General features: G+C 42.6%; 1 protein-coding gene across 1 annotated transcript in view; it reads left to right on the forward strand.

Annotated features, from left to right (window-relative positions):
- The first annotated feature begins 16878 nt into the window (after positions 1–16878).
- The window catches only part of NUAK1 (NUAK family kinase 1), a 76361-nt gene continuing 71101 nt past the window's right edge, over positions 16879–22138 (forward strand). The window contains exon 1 of the mRNA XM_067469224.1: positions 16879–17273. Coding sequence (XP_067325325.1) covers positions 16959–17273 — 315 coding nt within the window. The 5' untranslated portion in view covers positions 16879–16958. The remainder of the gene's footprint in view (positions 17274–22138) is intronic.

Consider the following 22138-nt stretch of genomic DNA (forward strand, 5'->3'; position numbering starts at 1 on the left):
TTATGACTTCTGGCTCCAACGCTTGTGGTTACATTTGTGTTTTGTTGCAATCTTGAGACTTACAGTCAGTATAATATACTTGGTTTACTTTTCTGAAATAGCCTTTCAATGTTTCACATTCACAAACATGTTACTTGCTTTACACACTCTTGACTGAAATTATATTCTGACTAAAGCACCACTGGCTTTCTTTATGTTCCTAAAACTTGAGCTCTATTTAACTAACTGCTTCTATATATATATCAGAAATCTTTAACACATCTTTATAACTGCTTATTTCTAACAGGAGTTCCTAACTCTTTTCTCTCACAGAAGTTCCAAACTGTCTCTCACAAACAGGAATCCCTAACTCCCCTCACAAACAGCAATTCCTAACTCACTCTTTTGACTCTCTATTTTAAACTTTGGCTCCGCCCCTTTGGAATGTTCAGCTCTGCTGTCTCCAACTGTCATTTTGGCCTAGCAACCTTTTCAAATCCTGGGCCTACGCTAATCTGCATATGACCAATCGGCTTCCATATGCAAATGAATCCTATCTCTGCTGTTGTTACCCTGTCTGTGCCTATTCTTCCCTACTTGCCATATGTAAACATAGAGCTATACACCAAAAATTTAACATAGAGTAGCAATTTCTCTACAATAGGACATATAGGAAGAGGTGTACCTGCAAGCATCAAGGTTCCAAGGCATGTAGGGCTTTAAATGTCACTGCAAGCATCTTGAATTCAGACTGGAAACATACTGACAGAAAGTGAAACTCTTTTGAAACTGACATAGCATGCGTCCTTCCCGGTGGAACATGGACCGCCATTTGGTGTATGACATTTTCAGTCAGGCAAAACTGATGATGGCACTTAGCTACATCTACTGTTCCTCTGTGGCTCTACCGCAGAGAAGATGAAAGCAAAAGTTTTGGATTTCAGCAGACCTAATTGTTGGGAAAACTATTCTGGTTGAAGTGTTAGTTATTTCCACCCATCCTGCCATAATGACAAAGGCTGGGTTCTTCTAACTAGGTCAGCATTAGAAGGATTTTCTCCGCTGAGCTAGACATAAATATACAAAATTCCAGTGGAGAGACTTTTTCTGATTCATACCACTTTGGTCTGGGGTGGAATGAAAACCCTACAAGTTATGAGACAGGACAGAAAACATAATAAGCACAGCGTGATTAACAATTTCCTTGGAATTCATTTGTGGATCCGAAGTGAACTTTCAATGCCACTTGGCTGTAAACATTCCACCCTGTTCTACATCACTTCATTATTTTTGTTAAAAGAATTGTGTATACACAATGTGGCTTAAAGAATCTGTATATAAGGTATTATTAGCGAGGGGGCTTGGGTGTTTGCCTTCGCTCTGCCTGGAAAGTCTGGTTGAAATTCTACTGGCATAGCATTTCTTGGCATAAAAGAAAAGACATTAAGGAAAATGCATCTGTTGTTTTTCTTTCACAAATAGAGCTCTTATACCTATAACTGGTATTGTTCTCTCCCTCAATTCTACATAGGTGGAAGGACATTGGGGAGTGCGGCTATATTACTAATATTGTACCACTGAGCTGCTGAACTTGCTGACCTAAAGGTTGGTAGTTCGAATCCAGGGAGTGGGGTGAACTCCCACTATTAGGCCCAGTTTCAGCCAAACCTAGCAGTTTGGAGGTGTCTATGGATGTTGGCTCTTCGGCCTAGAAATGGAGATGACCCCCCCCCCCCCCATAGTCGGATACGACTAGACTTAATGTCAGGGGAAACTATTACCTTTTTATAAAAACCTCTTCTTCAGATAATCATTTTCTCATAATCTTCTCATCATCTTCTCATCTTCAGTTTTATGACTAGCAAAATATGGTTGATTGTTGCCCAAGCAGCCAAGGTAACTTGCTACAGAGATTGGAGTGTGTGATAATGTTTACCTCCATGTAGTGAAAGTTGTTTTCTGCCCCTCATGTAGGGCTGGGCAGTTTTGTTCGTTAATTACGTAATTCATTATTAATTCGTATTTAAATTAGCTTACGATCCGATATTGAGCCATGCAGGAATAGTGTGAGGAGTAAATTAGATTCGAAACAATTTTTTCAATTTATTTCGTTATTGTTTCATTATTGTTTCGAAAGTATTTCGTAATTATTTTGTAATTATTTTGTAATTATTTTCGCATGTCTGGTGCAAGTTTTATAGTTGTTGTTTGTTTTATCACACCAACAGTCAACAACAGAGGGAGAGGGAAGCTTCAGAAGTTCCCCCTGTCCCATTTGGAGGTTTTTTTAGCATATTGCGCAATCGCGTCCGCCATTAACAAATCGATTTGAAATTAACGAAATTTCGTAAATAACGAAATTTTGAAGTCTCAAAATTTCGGAAGTATTTAGAATTTGGAAACGCTAGCACCCCCTGGAAACGAATCGAGTTTAGAAACATTTTTTTCCGTGGTTACCCAGCCCTACCCTCATGCTGTTGTTAAGAGAGCAGGAGCATGAGCATGGCAAGCAGTTGAAAATTCTGCAATTAAAGCTTAGAATTATACAAACTTTACCAGGGTGACAAATTCTGGTAAATTCAGAGGAAACTTTAGTTTTAAAATGTATAATCTGCAGAGCAGAAAAGTTATGTTGATTCCTGAATAAGTGACTTCTTTATGGCAAGCCACTGTCCTTCTCAGAGGGCTCAATAAAGCTACATCTGTTGGTTTTAATGTGACCAATTGCCTCAGGTGCTTTCCACATTAAAAAAAACAACAACACCCAGATACTGTATATGTGGTAAAAGCTATTATGAGGAAATGCTTCAGAGGATATTTTCTCTCTTCTTTTAATAGATTAGATTTGCTACTTCTGCTATTACACAAGGGGACTGTTATCATGATATTCCTTGCTAGAATCTGTTATTAAATATCAGATTATTTATTTTAAATAAAATAACAAGAATTTTTGCAACATGGAATAAGAAAGAGAAAGAATATTACATTAATGAAAACCCAAACATGCCCTGTGTTCTGAGATTCTTTGTTCATTTTCAGGTATAATATAAGTATATTATGAATGTTTTTGTAATGTTATATTGCTGTGTTAAGATTGAATCCTTATTTTGTGCTTTGACTGTGGATGTTGAGAGCTGGGTGCAAAATGATTTCTCACTGTGTTTCTCAGACATAAATGTGGGATACAAATAGAAATAATAATAGTAGAAATAATAAGAATAACAAAAACATTTTTCTTGGAAGTAGGACTCACCCTTTTTCTCCTAAGAACTGATTTTCCTGCATTAATTTTGGTTTGCAGAATTGTTATTGTTTCTGCTATTATTCAATCAATCAAAACTTTATTACAGTCCAAACACCCAAATAGCTCAGCGGTTAAAGGTACACAAATTGCAGACAGATTAATAAACTGATAAAACTGATTAAAATGCTGCTGCTGCTCAACATCAACAATCAATAATACAACAGTTATATAATTACACTAAATCATCCGCGCCGTCTCATCGTAGAATCATAAACCAATCTCATAATCCATATTCCGTTCCAGTCGTCATTGCCAATTGTTGTAGCACTTAGTTAAACGCCTTCTCAAATAACCAAGTCTTTAAGCTCCTGCGGAATGACATAAGGGAGGGCGCCTGTCTGATGTCTACAGGGAGGGTGTTCCACAGCCGGGGGGCCACCACCAAGAAGGCCCTATCTCTCGTCCCCGCCAGATGTGCCTGTGAGGCAGGCGGGATCGAGAGAAGGGCCTCCCCAGACGATCTCAAGGCCCTCGTGGGCTCATAGGCCGAGATGCGGTCAGAAAGGTATTTTGGGCCGGAACCGTTTAGGGCTTTGTAGGCCAACACCAGCACCTTAAATTGGGCCTGATAGCAGATCGGCAGCCAGTGGAGCTGGAACAACAAGGGCGTTGTGTGCTCCCTGCGTCCCGCTCCTGTTAGTAACATGGCTGCCGCGCGCTGGACTAGCTGGAGCTTCCGGGCCGTCTTCAAGGGCAGCCCCACGTAGAGAGCATTGCAGTAGTCAAGGCAGGATGTGACCAGAGCGTGTACCACCGTGGCCAAGTCAGACTTCCCGAGGTACGGGCGCAGCTGGCGCACGAGCCTGAGCTGTGCAAATGCTCCCCTGGTCACTGCTGAAACCTGGGGATCCAAGCTCAACGACGAATCCAGGGTCACACCCAAGCTGCGAACCTGCGCCTTCAAGGGGAGTGCGACCCCGTCCAGCACAGGCTGTAACCCTATACCCTGTTCGGCCTTGCGACTGACCAGGAGTACCTCTGTCTTGTCTGGATTTAATTTCAGTTTGTTCGCCCTCATCCAGACCGTTACAGCGGCCAGGCACCGGTTCAGGACCTCGACAGCCTCCTTAGTAGCAGGTGGGAAGGAGTGACAGAGTTGGACATCATCTGCGTACAGATGACACCACACCCCGAAACTCCGGATGATCTCACCCAGCGGCTTCATGTAGATGTTAAACAGCATGGGGGACAGTATAGAGCCCTGTGGAACCCCACAGGTCAATGGCCGTGGTGTTGAACAGGTGTCCCCCAATAACACCTTCTGGGTGCGGCCCTCCAGAAATGACTGGAGCCACTGCAGAACAGTGCCCCCAAGGCCCATTTCCGCAAGGCGCCCCAGAAAGATACCGTGGTCGACGGTATCGAAGGCCGCTGAGAGGTCCAGGAGCACCAACAGGGACACACTCCCCCTGTCTAGCTCCCGGCGCAGATCATCCAAAGGCAAAGATGAAGTACTTCGATCACATAATGAGAAGACAGCAAAGCTTAGAGAAGATAATGATGCTGTGGAAAATGGAAGGAAAAAGGAAGAGGGTCCAACCAAGGGCTAGATGGATGGATGGTATCCTTGAAGTGACTGGCTTGACCTTGAAGGAGCTGCGGGTGGCCACTGCCAACAGGGAGCTCTGGCGTGGGCTGGTCCATGAGGTCACAAAGAGTTGGAAGCAACTGAATGACTAAACAGCAAAAAGACCTTCTTAGATTGTTCCAATGAAGAATGAGTCCTTGCGATATAGCTCTTTGACATTAGCCAAGTTTTGCTGGTTGTTTTCACCTCTGTGTCCACTATTTCCATCTCAAGTGCCATTTTACATTTGCACGATATGTCTAAAAATAATTAAAGGAGGAGAAGAAAGCACAGTGTCGCCATACGTCTCAGTATTAAAAACAAACTCGCTTTAGGCTGGGAATAAAATGTTCCAGCTGAGTTGCCAGAAAATAGTTTGGGACAACAGAAATGTCATTTGGATATTTAACCTCCCAAGAACTACAGCAACAGTTATTGCAACCTCATTCTTATAATTGTTGCTAACTGCTACCAAGTTGACATTGACTCAGGGCAACCTTATGAATAGGAGTCTTCCAAGTCACCCTGATCTTCTGAGGTCTGACAGATACAGAACTGTGGCTTCCTTGCTTGAGCCTGTCCATCTGAAATGTGGCCTTCCTCTTTTCCTACTGCTTTCAACCCAGCCGAACATTATTCCCTTTTCTAATGAGTTATGTATTCTTGTGATATGTCCAAACCAACTTTGTAATACATTAAGTGCAGACAGAAGTTGAAGGTTGCTTTCCCACCTGACATTCCACTTCCCCCATAGAAAAAGAGATAATTGGGAGATCAGGCCAGCTTCCTTAGCAGGCAAATGCAATTGCAAGATGAAACCATGGCAGTTAACATTAAATAATAACACTATTGGTAAAGGTAAAGGTTTTCCCCTGACATTAAGTCCAGTCGTGTCTGAAGAGCTGGTGCTGTCCGTAGACATTTCCAAGGTCATGTGGCTGGCATGACTGCATGGAGCACCATTACCTTCCCATTGGAGTGGTCCCGACTGATCTACTCAAAATGCATGTTTTCAAACTGCTAGGTTGGCACTGCATAGCACTATAGCTATGCAGATTTTACTGCAGCAGAGAGGGAACTTGTAGCTTTCCAGATGTTGTTCCACAATTTCTATTAGCACCAAAATAGGCAATGGACAGAGAGATATGGTTTGGATTTTAAAATTTGCCAGGAGGGCACAGGTTTCTTATCTTTGCTTTACTGCAAGAGCATTTCTTATGACATTCCTGTGCTCACTTTTCGACTCTGCATCTAGTGGTTGGTTGGATAGTTTTATTACAATTGATATGGCTGTCTCTTCGGTTACATTTTTTTTTTGGTTCAACAAAATTCATTACTTTCTACATGGAAATTATAACACTACTAACATGCCAGAATATTCGTATGAGTAGTCTGGCGATGTTTGGCACAAAATAATGCTTCCCACCACTTGGTGGAGCTATAGAAACAATATTATCTTACTCATTCTCCCTGCAGTTTAATAAGCAGTAAGAATCCCAATCCAAAAGTACTATCCTTGGCAAGGTAAGAAGCCAAATACTAGGAAATTAGTCCTTTTTTCCTTCACCTGAGTACTGTCAACATTTGCAATGCAGTTGTCTGAAACAAAGAAAAAAAAACAATACTGCACTGTGCTTTTTGATTTTGCATTGTTATTGCTGCAAGTGCCTGGAATGTATAGACCTGCACAAAAATAATCTGACTGAATTATTGCTGGTAACTTTTTTTTACTTTTTTGCTTGGAGAGTAGATTCCATGTGTCATTTCACACGCTGCTTTTGGAATTCCATGTTCATGTCCCAGAATAAAAAGGTTTTACCATGCATCAGGGGATGTTTTTAACAGTTAAATAAATATACATTTAAATCTTTATTGGGAATGCAAGACTAGAATGGTTAGTTCCAGGGATTCCATTCAAGTACTTACCACTTTGGGCCCCTTGGTGGCGCAGTGGGTTAAACCACTGAGCTGCTGAACTCGCTGACCGAAAGGTTGGTGGTTCAAATCCAGGGTGCGGGGTGAGCTCCCACTGTTAGTCCCAGCTTCTGCCAATGTAGCAGTTCATATGAGTAGATCAAAAGGTAGCGCTTCTGTGTGAAGATAACGGTGCTCCATGCAGTCATGTCAGCCACATAACCTTGGAGGCATCTACAGACAACGCCGGCTCTAGAAATGGAGATGAGCCCCACCCCCCAGAGTTGAACCCAGCTAGACTTAATGTCAGGGGAAACTTTTATCTTTACCTTTACCTTTTAATTACTTCTTGGCAGAGTTATGTTTTCAACTTAGCTAGTTAACAACCAACTTATTGTAACCAATTATTTCTACCAACAAATAAGGTAGAATTACAGTAGCAAGTTAAGGAGGAGGAATAATGCCACTCTTTTTATGCTGCAATTTTTAATTTTGTAGTTATGGCAATATTCTATAACAAAATAATGGGGGAGAAATATCACCTGGCTCAACTATTAGTTCATGGTCAGATGTGAGTGTTCAAGCCACAATGAAATAGATAAAAGCATAGCATGTTCTGAACCACAAGAAAGCAGCTTGTAATATTCAGGTAGCAATTCAAGGTAACAAAAAGTAACAATTTTCTTTTGTTTTCAGAACTGGCAAACCATTTTTTTTTAAAAAAAAATACTATAATGATAACAAATTGTTCTCAGAATCCCAGTTTGAAATGCATTTTCCCTGTACCATGCCGTGGACTTGGCCTGGAATTATAACTAATTGTTTTTTTAAAAAATTACTTTCTGATATCTGAGGATATAATATTGTTGTTCAACAACAAAACTAAATATAGGCATTTCTAAACATTTTCTCTAAAACCGTGTCTTGAAATCAAAATAAGTCCATGAAGTGGGAAGTGTATTTATAATGGGGCCCTCGAAGATACAAGGCAATGGATGACACATCTTGCCCTCCACCCACATTTGCATTATTATCAAGGAAAACTGCTGTTTACAACATGTACAGAATGTGCTAAATACTGTGTACAGCTCTGTTTGGAGTCCTCTCTGTCTTTCTTTGCAGTCAGCATTACCATCAGTGACAAGTTGATTAGTCATTGGCTAAAATAGTAGCTCTGCCACATAGGCAACATATAAAAAAATAAGAATTTAGAAAGATTGGAGCAGAAGTTTATATTCCATGATTGCACAAAAATCACACGCACAAGATATTATTTATCATGCAACTATTTTCAATGTCTGCTTCTAAGAAATGCTTGCAGTTTTTCTGCCATTCTTCTCTTTTTGATTCTCTTTCTATCTCTTATCTGTATGAATCACTCACCATAGAATGTTTCCACTGCTGTTATCGCTATGTTTTATGAACATTTAGTCAAAAGCTGTGTGAAGCTGCATGTCTAAGCAGAAATTCACTGAAGGCTATCTATGGGGAGGTGAAACAATTACCTTGTCAAAGGACTTTCCTGCTCCTTGTTGGTTTTTTGTGCCTTCAAGTTGTCTCCAACTTAAGGGGACTTTTCATGGGGTTTCTGGGCCTGATAGTGTGTAACTGACCAAAGTTCACTCAATGGGTTTCTATGGCTTAGCAAGGAATCAAATCCTGGTCTCTAGAGTCATAGTCCAATGCTCAAATCATAGATAATATAATCATAGAGTTGGAAAAGACTTTGAGGGCCATCCAGTCCAACCTCCTGCCAAGAAGCAGGAAAATCACATTCGAAGCACACTCAACAGATGGCCATCCAGGCTTAGTTTAAAAGCCTCCAAAGAAGGAGCCTCCACCACAAGAAACCTCCGGGGTGGAGAGTTCCACTGCTGAACAGCTCGCACTGTTAGGAAGTTCTTCCTCATGTTCAGGTGGAACCTCCTTTCCTATAATTTGAAGCCATTGTTCCATGCCCTAGTCTCCAGGGCAGTAGAAACAAGTCTGTTCCCTCCTCCCTATGACTTCTCCTCACATATTTATACATGGCCATCCTATCTCCTCTCAGCCTTCTCTGCTGCAGACTAAACATGCCCAGCTCTTGAAGCTGATCCTCATAGGGCTTGTTCTCCAGACCCTTGATTATTTCAATTGCCCTCCTCTGGATACCTTATCAAAATCTCCCTTCAACTGTGGTGTCCAGAATTGGATAGAGTGATTCCAGTTGTGGTCTGACCAAGGCAGAATAGAGGGGTAGCATGACTACTCTGGCTCTAGGGACTGTACTCCTATTTATGCAGGCCACAATCCCATTGATCTTTTAGCTGCTGCATGACATTGTTGGCTCATGTTTAACTTGTTGTCTACAAGGACTCAAGATCTTTTTCACACATTCTGCTATCGAGCCAGGCATCTCCCATTCTGTATCTCTGTATTTCATTTTTTCTACCTAAGTGGAGTATCTTGCATTTGTCCCTGTTGAATTTCATTTTGTTAGTTTTGGTCCATCTCTCTTGTTAAGATCGTTTTGAATTCTGCCCCTGTCTTCTGGGGTATTGCCTATCCCTCCCAATTTGGTGTCATCTTCAAATTTGATGCTCATGCCTTCTAACCCTTCTAATCTAAGTCATTAATAAAGATTTTAAACTGTACCCTCATTTTGTTTCTGATATAATAAAATCAATCCATTGAAAGTGGGCAATTCAGGGCAGATAAAAGGAAGTCATTCTTCACCCAGTGTACAGTTGGAGTATGGCATTAAGTACTGCACATTTGTTATATATGCAAACTTGGATGGTTTTGATAGGGATTGGATACATGAGTGGTTCCCAACCTTTTTTTTTTTGGATCAGGAACCACTTTGACCAGGTACCATTCTCCAACATTAGTACCAAAAGGGTTACGAATCAGTTTTTGGTCAACTTTAGATTCGATTTGGGATCCTGATTCAGAAAATTACATTGGATAGACCACATCAGCTCTAGTTCCTGATACAGAACATGTGGAATGATCAGCAACAGGCAAGGAGTAGCAGGCAGCACAAAAGTAGCAGAAATAAATAAAATAAAATAAGTAAATAAAGAGGAAGGAGAATTTCGTCCTCGCGGCCAACTGTGGGCCACAGCCCACAGGTAAAGAACCACTGGGATACATTCATGCAAGTTAGGGCTGTCACTATATATGTTTCTGTGTATAAGAATGTAAGAAGTATGCTGGAACAAGATGGAAAGTACATTTGTGCTCTTATCTTGTGGACAAACTCCGCATAGGAAACTAGTTGGCCACTGTTTGAACAGAATGTTGCACTAGATAAACCCTTTGTCTGATCCAGCACACTTCTTACATTCTCATGTCATAACCAGAAGAACAAATGAACTGTAATGTGCTCCTGTTAGCATATGCAACTCCTTATGCTGAGACTGTCTTCATATGCAACCCCACAACAGTATTATTTGCTCTAATTTATGTTGGGTGTAAAGCAAAGACCATCTAGATCAGTGTTTCTTAACCTTCCTAATGCCGCAACCCCTTTAATATAGTTCCTCATGTTGTGGTGACACCTAACCATAAAATTATTTTCGTTGCTACTTTCTAACTGTAATTTTGTTACTGTTCTGAATCGTCATGTAAACTTCTGATATGCAGGATGTATTTTCATTCACTGGACCACGTTTGGCACAAATACCTGATACGCCCAAATTTGAACACTGGTGGGGTTGGGGGGGGGGCATTGATTTTGTCATTTGTGAGTTGTAGTTGCTAGGATATATAGTTAACCTACAATCAAATAGCATTCTGAACTCCACCAACGATTTATTTATTTATTTATTTATTTATTTCATTTACTTATACCCCGCCCTTCTCACCCCGAGAGGGACTCAGGGCGGCTTACAGTGGGGGCACAATTAGATGCCCAAGACAATTCACACACAATACAAATACAAACAATTCAACAATTGATTAAAAACATCAGTACATAATAAAACAATAAAACAGTCTCATGCTCAGGGTTCAGAGTCCATATATCCATTCCATTCCACTTGTCTATCATCAGATCCTTCAGTTAGCTGTCAGAATGACCAAAGGCTTGATCCCAGATCCAGGTCTTCAGTTTTTTCCTAAACGCCAGAAGGGAAGATGACGATCTAATCTCCCCGGGGAGTGAGTTCCACAGGTGGGGGGCCACCACTGAGAAGGCCCGATGGAATTGAACCAAACGTGACACACAGAACTCCCATGACCAACAGAAAATATTGAGAGAGTTTGGTGGGCACTGACCTTGAGTTTGAGAGTTGTAGTTCACCTACATCCAGAGAGCACTGTGGACTCAAACAATGATGAATCTGGGCCAAACTTGGCAGGAACACTCAATATGCAGAAATGTGAACACTGGTGGAATTTGGGGGAAATAGACGTTAACATTTGGGAGTTGTGGTTGCTGGGATTTATAGTTCATCTATAATCAAAGAGCATTCTAAACCCCAGTAAGGATAGAATTGGGCCAAACGTCCCACACAGGACCCCCATGACCAACAGAACAGACTGTGTTTTCTGGTGGTATTGGCGATCCCCTGACAACCCCTCGTGACCTTCCTTAGGGTCCCAACCCCCAGACTGAGAAACATTGATCTAGATAAAGAGTCCTGCTGGGCAGAAATATGTTTAGTAGTTTAGTTCTCAACCCAGTACCTCTTCAAAAACCAAAACCAAAATATCCCTCTTCAAGCTTATTGAAGAATATAAGACCTTGTGCTTTATGGCATGGTACAGTACACGGCAGTCCTTGCTTGCTTAGGACGTGGGCAGATTTGCTCACTGGTCTAGAAAGCCAATTAAAGCAAGAAAGTGGAGTGATGAGTGGAGTGCAAATGGGGTGTTGAATAAATGTATTAGGTATTTTCCTACTTTTTAGACTTTGTATTGGTAAGATCAGCAGCCCAGTAATAACTCTAGTTCATAGTTAATGATGTGTTGGTGAGAAAAATATATTATATTCAAGCAAATCAGGAAGGAAAATTTAATGTATTTCTTCATTATTACAACTTGATGATATATGGCACTAACATTGTGAGGTGTAATGCTGTGCCAGGCTGCTCCCAGAGACTGGAACATCATGTTAAGAAAGATTGTGTTTCATTAATAATAAAGCTGGTCTTCCGTATCCATGAATTCTGCATCCGTGGACTTAACGATCTATTGCTGATTTTAATTTTTAAAAAATAATCTAAAAATAAACATTGATGTTGCCATTTGATATAAGGGACACCATTTTATTATGCCATTCTGTATAATGGGATTTGAATGTTTTGTCATTAAAATCTTTAGACTTACACTTGATTATATAAGGTAAACTAAATACAATAGACTCTCAGTTATCCAGCACCCATGGGGTTTAAACAGATGCTATTTAAATGGTTACTTTAGAGTTATAATTAAAATACATCTAATACTATATCCCATATTATACCATAAAGTGCATTGATTTGAAATTTCAATATTAATATTGAAATACAGTCATTAAAAGCATATTAAAATAACTTAATGTAACATTTCCAATAAAATTGGTTTTATTTTAATTTTTATTAAAGTATTATTTCTTTGAATTTTGTGCCAGTTACTTGAGAGTTCCAGTTGGCAGAGCTCTGATTAACTGAGAGTATAAATGAAGAAACATTAATTGTTATTCCAACTTATTCAAATGATTAACATAGCTTGTTGTTCTTAACTTGTGTCTTCCAGGCTCTTATTGTCTTCACCGTTGCTTGAATTTAGCATCTAGTATCATAAACAAATTATATACATACATATACAAAAGAGTAACAATTGATGCAAAAGTGGCATTTTGAATGTAGCAAGCACGTTAGATGCCTGTGATAAAAAAAAAACTGGCTTAATACGGGACAATTGGAATAGTGGATTGACTCAAAATCCAGTTTTGTTCTTCTTTGACTACCACAAGCACAGTACATCTACACAGGGGTTTAACCCACTGCCCTCAGTGGCACAGTGGGTTAGACCCCTGTGCCAGCAGGACTTAAGACCGACATGTCGCAGGTTTGAATCCCGGGAGAGCGTGGATGAGCTCCCTCTATCAGCTCCAACTCCTCATGCGGGGACATGAGAGAAGCCTTCCACAAGGATTAACACATCAAAAACATCAGTGCATCCCCTGGGCAAGGTCCTTGCAGACAGCCAATTCTTTCACACCAGAAACGACTTGCAGTTTCTCAAGTCGCTCCTGACATGAAAAAAAAGTGCATCTACACTGTAGAATTTATGAACCACTGTTAACTGTCATGTTTCAATGCTATGAAATATTAAGAGTGAGGCTCCAATGCTTTTTGATAGAGAAGACTCAGGACCTTGCAAAACTATAACTCCCATGATTCCATAAAACAAAATAACAGGGCATTAACTGCATAGTAGGAATGGTCTCTTGGTCACTTTTCTAATTGGGTTGAAATCAACATGGATGCACGCATATATTGTTTCTAATTCTGGGTTGAAGGATGTAGCTCAAGCATGGGCAAACTTTGGCCGTCCAGGGCCAAAGGATGTCTGCACCCAACATTGTTGGAGAAGTTACACTGTGTAGTCAGTATTGTACCATATGACATCTGCCGGGAAGTAGCAGCCAATAATGAAAGGACCAAGGAAGTGACATCTCTGGCCCATCCCCTGTTCGGATATCAGCCAGCACACCAACACTTTAAATCAAGAAATTGTTTTCTAAGATCTACAGAGATACTCACAGGAACAACTGAGCAAGTGAGAGTTCAAAAGTGGCAGGCTAAAACCCAGAAGCTCAAGCCATGGTTGATACCAAATGAGAGACTCCCTCCTGGGCACACAGAAGACTGGGCAACTTAGAAGACTGTGCTTTGGCAAACTGAAATTGAATCCAGACAAGACAGAGGTACTCCTGGTTAGTCGCAAGGCCGAATGGGATATAGGGTTACAGTCTATGTTCAACGGGGTTACACTCTGCCTGAATCTACAGATCTGCAGAGATACTTGCAGGAACACCTCAGCAAGTGAGAGTCCAGAAGTGGCAGGCTAAAACCCAGCACCTCAATCCATGGCTATTTATTTATCATGTCAGGAGATAACCAGAACAGTTGTATTGCATTAAAAACAAACAAACAGACAAACAAAACACAAAGTTTGCAGACTTTGTATTCTATTAAATGTTCTTTGACCAGTATCTGGCCACTTGGAGTGCCTCTGGTGTTGCTGCAAGAAGGTTCTCCATTGTACATGTTGCAGGGCTCAGGTTGCATTGCAGTAGGTGGTCTATGGTTTGCTCTTCTCCACACTCGCATGTCGTGGATTCCACTTTGTGGCCCCATTTCTTAAGGTTGGCTCTGCATCTCGTGGTGCCAGAACGCAGTCTGTTCAGTGCCTTCCAAGTTGCCCAGTTTTCTGTGTGCCCAGGAGGGAGTCTCTCATTTGGTACCAGTCATTGATTGAGGTTCTGGGTATGAGCCTGCCACTTTTGGACTCTCGCTTGCTGAGGTGTTCCAGCAAGTGTCTCAGTCGATCTTAGAAAACTATTTCTTGATTTGAATCGTTGATGTGCTGGCTGATACCTAAACAAGGAATGGGCTGGAGATGTCACTGCTTTGGTCCTTTCACTATTGGTTGCTACTTCCTGGCGGATGTCAGGTGGTGCAATACCGGCTAGACAGTGTAGTTTCTCCAGTGGTGTAGGGTGCAGATGTCTCACTAAGAGTCACATCTACTGTTTTAGCGTGGTGAGATGTGTTCCACACTGGGCATGCATACTCAGCAGCAGAGTAGCATAGCACAAGGGCAGATGTCTTCACTGTGTCTGGTTGTGATCTCCAGGTTGTGCCAGTCAGCTTTCATATGATATTGTTTCTAGCACTCACCTTTTGCTTGATATTCAGGCAGTGCTTCTTGTACGTCAGGGCACGGTCCAGAGTAACTCCCAGGTATTTGGTTGTGCTGCAATGCTCCAGTGGGATTCCTTCCCAGGTAATCCTCAGAGCTTGGGATGCTTGTCTGTTCTTAAGGTGAAAAGCACATGTCTGTGTTTTAGATGGATTAGGGATCAGCTGGTTTTCCTTGTAATAGGCAGTAAGAGAACCTAGAGCTTCTGAGAGTTTCTGTTCAACCATCTCAAAACTCCCTGCTTGAGCAGTAATGGCATGACCATCAGCATAGATGAAACTCTCTGTCCCTTCTGGCAGTGGCTGATCATTTGTGTAAATGTTGAACATGGATGGAGCAACTTGGTAGTTAGCGTGTTGGCTGATACCGAAACAGAGGATGGGCCATAGATGTCACTGCTTTGTTCCTTTCACTATTGGTTTCTACTCCCTGGTGGATGTCAGGTGGTGCAATACTGGCTAAACAGTATGATTTCTCCAGTGGTGTAGGGCGCAGACACCCTGTAATAATAGGCATGTCTCATTAAGAGCCACATCCACTGTTTTAGCGTGGTGAGATGTGTTCCACACTGGGCATGCATACTAAGTAGCAGAGCAGCATAGTGATGATGATGATGATGATGATAATGATAATAATAATAATAATAATAACTTTATTTATACCCTGCCTCCATCTTCCCCAAGGGGACTCGGTGTGGCTTACAGGAGGCCACAGCCATCAATACAGTAAACACAATATAACACAAAAACACAACAGAAAATCAGAAAATAAAATACCTAAGATGCAAAACCAATATAAATAAGCGACACAGCAGTATAAAATCAAACATTAAAACACAAATGATCACACTGGGCAGGGCCAAATTCAAAGATAAAATTTTAAAACACTGGGAGATAGGACAATGTAAAATATCAGGGAGGGCATCTGGGTTGAGGTAGGATTTAATTGCACGAACCATAAAATAAAGTGCTTCTGAGATCATTTTATGCAGAGTTTGGTCAGGGAGTAACATACATTTAATCATTGAAGGCACACTGGGATAACCAAGTTTTCAGGCTCCTCCTGAAGATTGCTTGCCTAATATCTCTGGGGAGTGAATTCCAGAGCGGGGGGGGGGGGGGAGGGGTAGGGGCCACCACAGAGAAGGCGATACGAAATGAGAGACTTCCTCCTGGGCACTCAGAAGACTGCGCAACTTGGAAGGCGCTGAACAGACTGCGCTCTGGCACCACGAGATGCAGAGCCAACATTGAGTCGCCTGTTAAGGGCTGAAAAATGCGGTATAGAAGTGAAGCAAATAAATAAACTTTAAAAAATTGGGCCACAAAGTGGAGTCCATGACATGTAAGTGGAACAGAGCAGACCACCTATTCCCATGCAACCTGAGCCCTGCCACATGCACAATGGAGGACCACCTTATAGCAACACCAGAGGCACTCCAAGTGGCCAGCTACTGGTCAAAGGACATTTGGTATATGGCCAAGTTTTTAAACTTTGTGTTTCCCCAAATACATTGTTTCGCTCCTGATAAAATAAAGAAATAAGGGGTCGCGGCATAAGGAAGGTGGAGAACCACTGAAGTAGGCTCTTGTTATGATCCTGCGCCTCTTAGGCTGCGCGAAAGAGAGCCCGCCCCTCGCTGGGAAAAGGGAGGAAGAAGAGAAAGAGGAGGAGGAGGAGGAGGATCCGCTACTCTCCGGGAGCGACGCCCTTCCCTTCCGAAGCTCGGCCTCAAAGAGAGACAGCGAAAGAAAGAAAGGAAGGCAAAGAGAAGCAGACAGAGAAAGAGAAAGAGAGAGAAAGACAGAGAGGGCAGCAGGGCAGGAGGCTGGGCTGGCATGGGACTGGCCGAATCTCTCTTTTTGGGCCTCGTTGGCAGGGGAAAGGACAGGAACCCGGAGGAAAAGCCTTGAAGGACATCAGCTGGGCTTCCCAAGGCAACGGGGGCCGAGGCTTCCTGGCTTCTCCGTCTCTCGAGGCTGCTCTCTTGACAGCGGGAAGGAGGGGACGAGCAGGAAAAGAGGAGGAGAGGGAGGAGGAGGAGGAGAAGGTTGTGGCTTGCAGCTCTTCCTCCTCCTCCTCCTCCTGGGGACCCCAGTTCTCCTCCACCCTTTCCTCCCCTCTCTCGGTGGCCCAATGCCTCTCGGCAGCAGCTGAAGGGAGGGGGCCCTGGGAGGAGGAGGAGGAGGAGGAGGAGGAGGAGGAGAGCGGGGTGGGATGGCCTGGGTGGGTCCCGCCTGAAAGGAGGGTGGGCCAGGCTCCTCCCGCGGCGCCTCCTCGGAGCGCCAAAGGCAGCAGATGGATGGGAGCGGGCTGGGAGGCAGCTGGTGCCGGGCGGGAGAGGCTCCGCTTTGGGCTCGCCTTGGAGAAGAGGAGGAAGGAGAGGACGGAGAAGGGCCCTGGGGAGCCACCATGGGCGAGCCCACGCGGGAGAGCCTGGCCTCGGCTTCCCCCCCGGAGGCCACCATGGGGATGGTGAAGAAGAAGCAGCAAGGGGTCAAGCGGCACCACCACAAGCACAACCTCAAGCACCGCTACGAGCTGCAGGAGACCCTGGGCAAAGGCACCTACGGGAAAGTCAAGCGCGCCACCGAGAGGTTCTCCGGCAGAGTGGTGAGCAAGGAGGGCTCGTGGGGGTGAGGGTGGGAGGGGGAGTGGCAAGGTCTCCACGAACGCGTGGCTCTCCCAAGGTCCACGCTTTGAGTCTTCAAGGCATGGCAGAGGAGGATGCCCTGAAGGAGGATAGAATCAGAGAGTTGGAAGAGACCTCATGGGCCATCCAGCCCAATCTCATTCTGCCAAGAAGCAGGAAAATTGCATTCAAAACACCCCTGACAGATGGCCATCCAGCCTCTGTTTCAAAGCTTCCAAAGAAGCAGCCTCTACCACACTCCGGGGCAGAGAGTTCCACTGCTGAACGGCTCTCACAGTCAGGAAGTTCTTCCTAATGTCCAGGAGGAATCTCATTTCTTGTAGTTTGAAGCCATTGTTCCAAGTCCTAGTCTCCAGGGCAGCGATACACCCAAGAAGGGGTGACAGCAGGGTTAGGCTTGAAGGCACCACACCACAGGTGGAAAGTGGTCCTTCAATGGGCAACTCTCACTACTTCTTGGATGTGCCTTCAGGTCTACTTCTTTCTGTGGCCTTGTCTTGTGCCATAAAGGACCTCATCACACTAAAGAATGAATCCATATCTAAAGGCATACCTTTGCTCACTGGCTTACGAGGAGGAGGAATAGTAATTTGGTAATACTACTATTATGCCTCTGATTAATAATATTGATAATATTATAATGTAATACAATATAATACTACTACTACTACTAATATGATATTATAATTATACATTTTATACTACATGTAATATTACTAATAATATTACAGTATAATGTTATAGCACAATATAGTAATATATAATATTAATATTGTGTTATGGTAATAATATAATATTGTATTTACAATTTACTTGTAAGCCGCTTTGAGTCCCCTTCGGGGTGAGAAGGGTGGCATATAATAAATAAATAAATAAATAAATAAATAGCTGCCATCCGTATCTGTGCCCTGCTCACCCCACCAGCTCAATAGATATCGTGAGCAATGATTAATCAATTTGTCCTAAGGAAATGGGAAAATATTGTTTCCATTTAATGTTATGTCTGTTACAACACCCTTGCTTTTGATTTAATTTTAGTTTGTTAAGTTATAATTCGTATTTATATGTTGGGTTGTATAAGTTTTGTTAGTGTGGATGTATTGTTGTTGTATTCAGGCATTGAATGTTTGTCTTTTATGTTTGGAATCCACCCTTAGTCCCTTTGGAGAGATAGAGCAGAATATAAATATAGTTTTATTTTTTATTATTATTGCTGCCTTCTGCAGAATTCTGGGGTTTGTAGTTTAGGGAGGACCCTTTAATATCCTCACTAAACTACAAACCCCAGAATTCTGCAGGAAGCAGAAACCGGATTTAAAGTGGATTCATTCTTTAGTGTGATGAAGTAGCAAGACAACGCCACAGATAAGTAGTGACAGGGTTAGACTTGAAGGCAGGACACAACAATGATATTCAGGATATGGGTTGTTGAAGGCTTTCATGGCTGAAATCACATGGTCCAGAAGCATTCTCTCCTGATGTTTTGCCCACACCTATGGCAGGCATCCCCAGAGGTTGTGAGGTCTTTTGGAAACAAGGCAAGTTGGGTTTATATAGCTGTGGAATGTCCAGGCTGGGAAAAAAACTCTTGTTTGCTTGAGGCAAGTGTGAATGTTGCAATTGGCCAGATTGATTAGCATTGAAAGGCTTTGCAGTTTTGAAGGCTGGTTGCTCCCTGCCTGGGGGAATCCTTTGTTGGGAGGTGTTCGCTGGCCCTGATTGATTCCTGTCTGGAATTCAGTGTTGCTAATGCCATTGGGGTTTAATGCCATTAAGTGCCAACCAAGCTTGCTAATCGCAACATTCACACTTGCCTCAAACAGACAAGAGTTCCTTCTCCCATTCTGAATATTTCACAAATATATAAACCTCATTTGCCCAGTCTCCAACAGACCTCACAATATCTAAGGATGCCTGTCATGGATGTGGGCAAAAGGCCAGGAGAGAATGCTTCTGAAACATGGCCATACAGCCCGGAAAACTCATAGCAACCCAGTGACTCTGTCCATGAAAGCTTTCGACAACACATATCCTGACTATCTTTGTTGTGTTTCCTTAAAGTCTAACTCTGTCACTACTTATCTGGGATGTTGTGCTGTGCTTTTAAATTTAATTCTGACACTATTGTATTGTGCCTAGTTTTCAATGGTGTATCTACACCAGGCATAGTCAAACTTTGGCCCTTCAGGTGTTTTGGAGTTCAGCTCACACAATTTCTAACAGCCTACTGCCTGTTAGGAATTGTGTGAGTTGAAGTCCAAAACACCTGAAGGGCCAAAGTTTGACCATGCCTGATCTACATTGTACAATGGACAGTTTGCTACCACTTTAACAGCCATGGTTCAAAGCTATGGGAGCCTGGGAGTCATGCTTAGACTCGAAGGAATGACACAATAAAGTAGTGACAGGGTTAGAGTTGGGGTGCATCCGTATTGTAGAATGAATGCAATTTAACATCACTTTAACTGCTATAGCTCCAGACTATGAAATTATGGGAGGTGCAGTTTTATAAGGTCTTTTTGCCTTCTCTGCTGAAAGTGCTGGTGCCTCCCCCAAACTACAACTCCCAGGGTCCCATAGCTTTGAACATGGCAGTTAAAGTGGTATCAAACAGTGTTCATTGTACAGTGTAGATCAGGCATGGGCAATCTATGGCCCTCCAGGTGTTTTGGACTTCAGCTCCCACAATTCCTAACAGCCAGCTTACCTCTGGAAGAAGTGACATGCTTAGTCACTCCTTCCACACTGTATGGTGTTGTGCCATCCTCTTCTTTAGGGCTATCCCAACCTCAAAGCTTGGACATTGAAATAAATCTCTATTTTTAGAGGTATTTAAACAGAATTGGGTTGGGTACTTTCCAGGAGTGCTTTCCAGGAGTGCATGGCCAGGAATGAACTTCTGGTCCTTTTCAACTCTTACAATTCTGTGTTTCTAAATCCCCCTCAACTGTCTCCAATTTAAAGGTCTCCAGCTTTTCCTTTCTGTATTTGCAGCCTTAGCCCTTTCTCTACTCTTGGCATCTTGGAAGCTGTTTTGTCATCTCTTCCCACCTTCCTGTTTGGAGAATGTAGCTACGTGAGGGCTGGGTTGTTGTGAGTTTTCCGGGCTGTATGGCCATGTTCAAGAAGCATTCTCTCCTGATGTTTCCTATGGCAGGCATCCTCAGAGGCATCCGCAACCAATCTCTGATGATACATGCCATAGATGCAGGCAAAGCGTCAGGAGAGAATGCTTCTGGAAAATGGCCATACAGCCCAGAGAGCTCACAATTACCCAGTGATTACATTCATGAAAGCCTTTGACAATACATGAGGGCTGTTTGCAAAGTCTGGAATCTCCCAAAGTATTTGAGCACAGACCTCACTACCTCTGAGGATGCTTGCCATAGATGCAGGCTAACTGTCAGGAGAGAATGCCTCTAGAACATGGCCATATGGCCCAAAAAAATCTACAACAACCCAATTTTATTTTCAACCTCAGTCAGTCTTGAGCCACAATAGAGTGTTCTTATGGAATCCAGATGCAAGTGGCCAGGATTAGGATTGTGTTTTGTTTGTAAATTGGCATCACCCATCTCCCTTGCCCTCACTTCAGACCCTTTACTATTTGTTCTAAATGCGAGCAAGCTTTATTTTCCTGTAAGCTAATATGAACAAGCCCTTCAGGTTAGATGTTTCTTTTGCAAACAAAGCACAACAATTTGTCGCTAGCTTCCCTGGCATGAACTTTACTGACCCCTATAAACAAACATATTGATGTTGCTGTTCTACCTCAGTGAGTTTTAGAGTCCACTTGGCTCATGTGCTGGCTAACAACAGTACTGATATGTATTGCCGAAGGCTTTCATGGCCGGAATCACTGGTTTGTTGTGAGTTTTCCAGACTGTATGGCCATATTCCAGAAGCATTCTCTCCTGATGTTTCACCTGCACCTATGGCAGGCATCCTCAGAGGTTGTGAGGTTTGTTGGAAACTAGGAAAATGGGGTTTATGTATCTGTGGAATGTCCAGGGTGGAGGAAAGAACTCTTGTCTTTGAGGCAAGTGTGAATGTTTTAATTGGCCACCTTGATTACTTTTATTTATTTATTTATTTATTTATTGTATTTGTATACCGTCTTTCTCAGCCCATACGTGACTCAAGGCAGTTAACAGGGCAAAATTCAATGCTTACAATGTCATAAATACAATTAAATACATAACATATAATAAAAACTAAACAAATCAATAAAATATACATTCATAGTGTTTCCTTGTTAAAAACCTTTGTCTCTCGTCTCTGCCAAATGTATTTGTGACGAAGGTGGTAACGAGAACAGGTCCTCTCCAGATGATCTTAAGGTTCTAGATGGTTCATAAGGGGAGACACATTCGGACATGTAAGTTGGGTCAGAACCATTTAGGGCTTTATAGGCTAAAGCCAGCACTTTGAATTGTGCCCAGTAGCAAACTGGCAGCCAGTGGAGCTCCTGTTAGTAGTCTGGCTGCCGTTCTACGCAATTAAATGCTAATCAAGGTGGCCAGTTGAAACACTCATGCCTACCTTCAACAGACGAGAATATTTTCCCCCACCCTGGACATTGGACAGATATATAAACCCAATTTTCCTAGTTTCCAACAGACCTCACAACCTCTGAGGATGCCTGCCATAGATGTGGGTGAAATGTCAGGAGAGAATGCTTCTGGAACATGACCATACAACCCGGAAAACTCACAACAACCCAACAATACTGGTAACTACAGTGTGCTGTAATACCAATCCAACCTTATCCTTCTTTTGTTACAAGATTCATTCGCAGCCCAGGATAACCTGCGCTCAGCATGCA

Source organism: Anolis sagrei, chromosome 5 (assembly GCF_037176765.1).
Source record: "Anolis sagrei isolate rAnoSag1 chromosome 5, rAnoSag1.mat, whole genome shotgun sequence".
Taxonomy (NCBI): domain Eukaryota; kingdom Metazoa; phylum Chordata; class Lepidosauria; order Squamata; family Dactyloidae; genus Anolis; species Anolis sagrei.